We start from the raw sequence: 7,186 nt of genomic DNA, 5'->3' as shown, positions 1-7,186 counted from the left end.
AATCTTCTTGTTAATACGCAGTTTTATTTTCTAAAAATATTAATTTTCTTATATATTATTAGTTTCCATTTTGATAATAAAATATTTTATCATGTATCAAATTGTCATTGTAAATTATATATATAGCTATCATTGTATTATATATAAAATTATATTAATTGAATTAAAAAATAAAAATACAGTTTAGCTTAACCTATTTATGTGAAACCGAGTTAAACAAATTAAAGTGGATTAAACGAGTTGAACAGGTTTAAATGGGTTGTGTCGAGATTAACCTCTTAAAGTTAGTTTAAGCGGGCCGGTATATATATATATATATATATATATATTTGATACATGATAAACTGAGCTATGCTATAAATGCATCCGTGTATATATATATATATATATATATGTACTAGATCTCCTTTAAAATTTTGAGGGTGGTGACCGCCCTAATTAACCAGCTCTCCTTAAATCGAGCGATGCTATAAATGCATCCGGACCCAACCAATTTTAATTATTTTTACAATTTTAAGAAAAAACTTGTACATTGACTGTTTAGGAAATAAAAACAACTCATGACATTGACTGTATAGGAAATAAAAACAACTCATGACTCTGACTGTAAGCTCCAGAAGAAAATTTCTGAGATAGGTATGTTTATGAATACTTATTAATCTTGAAATCTATGGCAGAACGTACAAGCCTCCAAGCAATTGTGGGGACCCCGTGTCAGAGATAGGTTTGCGGAAACGGAACGCTTTCTGCTTGGAGAAATGCTTTGTTCCCGAATTCAGTCCCGAATTCTTTTATTTTTAATTTTTTCAATTAATGATTAAGAAAATATTTATTAATAATATTATGAATTTATTAAAAAAAAAAAAAAAAAAAAACCCTTTCGGTGGATATTCGGACTACTTCCTCGGGGATGCGGCGGTACCCTTCCACTTGTCTCTGAGATATACGGCGTAAGACTGTAAGCATCCATTCATTGCCGGCCATGTTTCATTAATAAGAAAGAAATACTTTAATTATAAAAAAATCTTATAAAAATAAATATATGAACTCATAATTCGACATGGTATATTAAATTTTAAAATATTTTTATTATAAAATATATTTAATCTATTAAATAAAATTATATTAATTTATATATTTATTTTTATAAATTTTTTTTATCACTGTAATACTTCTCATTAAGGAAACATTTTCATAAATAATACATATTTGTACGTAAATATGTATGTAATTAATCAGAGTAGTCTTGTTTACGATTGGATCAATGTTAAATATTTCATAAATAATACTTATCGTAATTTTCTATTGCATGCATGTCTATACGCGAGCATATATATATATATATATGTCAAGTATTAATGTTACTAAAGGAATGATTGGAAATATTTCATTTCATCTCTTCTTATTCTATTTGCTTCCTAAATATCATTCAAATACAAATATTTTCAAACTAATCAATACAGCTTTATCAACTTTTTACATAAAAACTAAAAACAATTCAACATTTTCAAATTTAAAATAAAAATAATATTAAAAAATTATATTCGAATAATATTTTAATTTTATCTCAAACTATCTCACAACTAATCACAAATTATGTTACTGTTATTCACAAAATTTCCATTCCATTTCATTCCTCAAGCATCATGTAAGGGCATGTTTATTATTGAGTTAGGGGTTTTAAAAAATGTTTAAATATTCTCAAAAGCTATTTAATGATGTCAAAATTAGGTTGTTTGGTTGTTATATATTATAATATATTTTAATCTCAAAAAAGTTAAAAAAGTTACATTTCAATAAATCAAACGTGTTTTTCTAGATAAGATAAAGCGTAATTTTAACTTTAAAATAATTATAACTTTATTCTTTTATCTTATCATGCACATGAATGACACCTCAATTACTTTAAAAATAACTTGTTTTATATTGTTTCTAAACAAATAGCTCCATGACTAAAATCCCTACTAAATATTATTCGAAAAAAAAATATCCCTACTAAATAACCAAAAGATAAAGAAAGAAACAACTAACAAGCTACTTGTGACCTCGGTGCTCCTCTATATAAAGCCCCCTAAGTTGTACCCAAAGATCACCATTCGCCAAATCTCCTTAAAATGGCATCAAAAGGCTACATACTCCTAGGCCTTCTTGTTCTTCTTGGCTCATTCAGTTACAGCAATGCTGCTACTGCTATGTCCCCTTCCTACGAAATTTCTTCATTCAACCGAAGCAGTTTCCCCTCAGATTTCTATTTCGGGGCTGCATCAGCTTCTTACCAGGTATAAGCTACTACTAGCTTTCAATATACACGTTTAATTAGGTATCATCGGAATTGGTTTTTTGTCCAAAATTCTTTGAGATTTTGAGAATATTTGATCGATATACATGCTCTAACATGTGTTTAAATTCCAGTATGAAGGTGCAGTAACAGAAGGTGGTAGAAAACCAAGTATGTGGGATTATTACTCCCACAAATATCCAGGTCGCGCTCTCTCTTCACTTCTGTGGACGACCCTGAAAATGGGTGTAAGATGTGAAGGATAATATAAAATAAAGAAAAATCTAATATATAAATATATATATATATATATTTATCTTGAATTTTATCATTATCCTTTAGATATACTAGATGATATGATACATTTTAACTTGTACGTTCCAAAATTCAACTTCTAAAACGGAATATTGCTTTAATAATCGCAAACATTTACATTTTCTGAATATAAGATCTGTTTGAACCTAAAGCAGGGATGATAGCAGACGGTAGTAATGGAGATGTAGCCATCGATCAATATCATCGCTACAAGGTATGCCTTTTTCCCCTCTCTACAATAAAAATACTTATTTATGATTAATTATATGATACAAAAAATTAATGCTTTTTTAAAAAGTAAATATATTATCATCGTAAATAGTGATTTTCATTATAAATACTCATTTACTTTTTTAAGAGAAGTGCTATAATCATAAAGGGATAATATAAAATAAATTTTATAAATTGATGTGATTTAATATAATTTGTTAAATTTATTTTATAATAAAAAAGTGGAGCATACATACATATATATATATATATATAAAAATAATATGTATATATAAATATATCGTATCGTATTGTATCTGAGGTTTTGGATGTGCATAAATGCCTGACTCAGTTGAAACCATTTTTGTCATGAAAGATGATAATTTACGATCAGATGTTGTATTTTTTTTTTTAAATTATTATTATTATTATTTAAATTGGAGTGTAGGAAATATTATTATTATTATTTATAAATTAGAGTGTCGGTTTCAGAAACGACATCTGATCATAAATTCTCATTATTGAGAAACGACTCAAAACCATTCTAGGAAAACGTGAAATTACTGCCTTCATAAAAGTTCGATAGTAATTTTCTCTCTCTTTTATTATTATCTGTTATAGGAAGACATTGCGATTCTGAAGGACATGGGTGGAAATGCATACAGGTTCTCAATCGCATGGGTCCGAATCATACCAAGTGAGATTCTCATCTGCATAAATTAATTCCAGGATGAAAATTCAGACAATATTATAAAAAGGGCATTAAAATTGGGTTATAAATTATAATTATTATACATCAATGGAGCTATATAGGTTGGAAATTTGGGCCTTCGATTAATATTATTAATTAATTGTAACAATTTCATTTGGGGCCTATTTTCAGCTGGAAAGCTTAGCGATGGTGTGAACGCGGAAGGAGTCGCATACTACAACAATCTCATTAATGAGCTCATAGCCCAAGGTCATCATGATTTAATCCAATATATATATATATATAGTTCTAACATATCTATAAATTAATTATCATAAAGTGCTAATCTATAGTTTTCTATATATAATTGAGTGAATAATGCATGCAGGTCTTACACCCTTTGCGACAATCTTTCACTGGGATATTCCCCAGACTTTAGAAGAAGAGTATGGTGGTTTTCTGAGTGAAAAAGTCTTGTAAGTAACTAATTATTCACTCTATAGAATTTTTATTCACAAGTCGGTACACATTTTATATAATTATATAATGTACGCGACAGGATTTAATTTATAAAAAAAATTAAAAAAATTACAAATTTAAATCTTGTCATACCAATTATGACATTATACAAATTTAAATGTGACAGGATTAATTCGTTCCATTCACACCACTCGTGAATGGAACGAATCTTCATCCTATAATCCGTAATTGATTGTAATTCAAAAACTATTGACAACTGAGTAAAATAAATCTTTTATTTTTATTTTTAGAAATAGTCTTTGTTTTTAATCATTAAAAATAATAAAAAATAAAAAAATAAAAAATATAAACGAACACATTTAATTAACATATGTAACAGTGATACTATTACTTTTCAATATTACATATATTAGGGGTGCGTGTGTATTAATACATTTATTATTATATTCAGGCCTGATTTCACGGACTTCGCGGAAGTTTGTTACAAGGAGTTTGGCGATAGGGTAAAGCATTGGATCACACTAAATGAGCCATGGACGTACAGCAATGGTGGATACGCACAAGGGATGTTAGCACCTTTCCGATGTTCCTCCTTTTATAATCCGAATTGCACCGGCGGGGATTCCGCCGTCGAGCCTTATGTGGTTACCCATAACCTTCTTCTTGCTCATGCTCAAGCTGTTCAAGTGTACAAGGCCAAATATCAGGTACGTACTACTAATTCTTCTTCCATCTTTACCATATATTTTATATACCCTATAATATTAATCACTCTTTGCATTTCCGGTAGAATATTGTGATCTTAACCAAATCATGTTCACTATATATATATTATATATGTTCAGGCAGCACAAAAAGGTGTTATCGGGATAACCCACGTGTGCTACTGGATGGAGCCATACTCTAACTCAGCCGAAGACCGTAACGCCTCGTACCGTGCACTTGATTTTATGTGCGGATGGTAAGTTCAGCATGCTAGCTTGATCAGGGTTTTCAAGTTTCTATATATATATATATATAATTCGATTTTATTAATTTTCTAGGATTTAAATTAAATCAGCATGCAGTAGTACTCATTGAAATGCTCCATATATATATATATATGGTTTATTAAATCATGTATAATATTAATGCAGGTTCATGGACCCTATGATAACTGGTGACTATCCAGCAAGCATGAGATCTCTGGTTGGATCGCGTTTACCCACTTTCACTGCAAATCAATCGGCGATGATTAAGGGCGCATATGATTTTATCGGATTGAATTACTATACCGCTAATTATGTTGCCTACGCACCTTCATATCAATATGTCAACAAAACCTACATGACAGATGGTCTTGTTAATCAAACAAGTGCGTACTACAAATTCCACGTTTTTAATTACTGATTATATCTATATATGTTTTAATTAATGTACGTCTTAGTTATAATCTACTGCATATAAGTACTAACCAGTAAACCATCATGTTTTTTTCTCACTGTGCATTCCAGCTTCTCGCAATGGCGTCCTCATTGGTCCAGCGGTATGTATATATGTTATAAATAGACCGACATTTCTTTTTAGTTATATTGAATAATAACAAAAATATATAATGACCATATTGATCTTATAATTAAAATCACAGACTGGTTCATCTTGGCTCCAAATTTATCCTAGAGGACTTCAAGATCTTTTGAACTACTTCAAGAATGAGTACAATGATCCGGAGATTTATATTACTGAGAATGGTATCTCTCAGCTCATGACTCTCTGCATGTTTTTTTTTTTTTCTTCGAAGGCAATGAAATATTGGGAAAAGTGATGTCCATTTGAATCTAATTAAGTGAAACCCTATGTATTTTATTGTAGGAGTTTCTGAGGTCAATAACTCTACCTTATCGCTTGAAGAATCTCTTGTGGACAACCAAAGACTCGAATATTATTATGGCCATCTTTCCTATCTCAACAAGTCAATTAATGGGTAAGTGCTTTTTCATGGTATATATATATAGTTCTGATCTGATCCACACCTTCTCTCGTACAAAAAGTTGACAATTTTTGACATTTCTATATCCTTTTGACCAGGGACGGTGTGAAGGTGAAGGGATACTTCGCTTGGTCTCTTATGGACAACTATGAATGGAACTCGGGTTATACAGTACGTTTTGGCCTCTATTATATAGATTATAATAATAATCTGACAAGACACGCTAAACTATCAGCCAATTGGTTCAAGAACTTCCTCCTGAGCTAGAACAAGCTGAAGATGCTCGATCGTATTGGACGGTGAAAATGGTTCCATCTATGTAATTGCTCTCTAAATAATGTCCGAACCTTTGTGTACGGACTCCTATGCTTGTTAAATAATGAAGTGCTAAGCAATGGGTACTACAGGCATAGTTCACATATTCTGAATTAATTTACTTATTAATTTTGAATGATTAAGACGTGTTAAAGTTTTTACAAGCGTACTATATACGTTGCCGGCCCAACCCTGCATCATGCGTTCGTTCGTCTTCATGCAGTAGCTAGCTTTATAATTTTTTCCACGCAACAAGATAATGGAAGAAGTGATATAAATAGGGAGAATAATATTGGAATGGTACTAATATAAGAAATTTTTTTATTTGTGGTCAGTTTTCTTTTACGAAAATAATTATTTTTATTAAAATAATTTAATATATTTTCATCCTGAATAATTATTTTCATCAGAAATAATTCATTGAATTTTTTAATTAATAAAGCTTCATTAATATATATGTGTGTATGAGAGAAAGTACTCTGTGAGACTATGAATGTCTCACAGTCGTTTGCATATATTAATATTAATTATAAATGTCTACTGAGGAGAGATCATACAGTAGCGTCCATACTAAGGCCTATAATTTTGCAGCAAAAATCAATTGAAATATTTTATATGTCATCCTTGCACTATGTATATATTATATATAATTTTTAATTATTTTTATTAAATATATATTGTATCAATGATAAAGAAAAGAATTTAATTAATTTAATATATATATATAATATATGTTATCATGAATTGTTGAATTGTCAAGGCCGATGGAATGAATATCTTCAAGTCAAATTTATTCTCGGACCCTTGTAACTAATTTTGTTTGGTACGGCGATAGTTTCTAGAATGTATGAATAGCTGGCTGGCTGGCTGGCTTTAGGCCAGGTACATACTTATCATGTCACTCATCTTGTCCGTCCTTGATACTCGA

General features: G+C 29.9%; 1 protein-coding gene across 1 annotated transcript; it reads left to right on the top strand.

Moving 5' to 3' along the window:
- Window positions 1-2,098: 2,098 nt before the first annotated feature.
- Window positions 2,099-6,397, top strand: LOC122291242 (beta-glucosidase 24-like). Its single transcript, XM_043098895.1, has 13 exons — window positions 2,099-2,279; window positions 2,413-2,482; window positions 2,749-2,807; window positions 3,425-3,500; window positions 3,687-3,764; window positions 3,883-3,970; window positions 4,426-4,681; window positions 4,820-4,935; window positions 5,111-5,328; window positions 5,468-5,499; window positions 5,602-5,704; window positions 5,826-5,937; window positions 6,042-6,397. Exons 1-13 carry the CDS (start codon window positions 2,115-2,117, stop codon window positions 6,208-6,210), a joined length of 1,542 nt encoding a protein of 513 aa, XP_042954829.1. The 5' UTR covers window positions 2,099-2,114; the 3' UTR covers window positions 6,211-6,397.
- The last annotated feature ends 789 nt before the right edge of the window (window positions 6,398-7,186 follow it).

Source organism: Carya illinoinensis, chromosome 13 (assembly GCF_018687715.1).
Source record: "Carya illinoinensis cultivar Pawnee chromosome 13, C.illinoinensisPawnee_v1, whole genome shotgun sequence".
In the NCBI taxonomy this organism is placed as follows: domain Eukaryota; kingdom Viridiplantae; phylum Streptophyta; class Magnoliopsida; order Fagales; family Juglandaceae; genus Carya; species Carya illinoinensis.
This window is presented reverse-complemented; position numbering and strand designations above follow the sequence as displayed.

Coding starts and splice junctions, on each gene's coding strand:
- LOC122291242 (XM_043098895.1), top strand. CDS start 2,115: ATGGCATCAAAAGGCTACATACTCCTAGGCCTTCTTGTTCTTCTTGGC. Junction 4,682..4,819: donor TGTACAAGGCCAAATATCAG/GTACGTACTACT, acceptor ATATATGTTCAG/GCAGCACAAAAAGGTGTTAT. Junction 5,938..6,041: donor CTCAACAAGTCAATTAATGG/GTAAGTGCTTTT, acceptor CCTTTTGACCAG/GGACGGTGTGAAGGTGAAGG.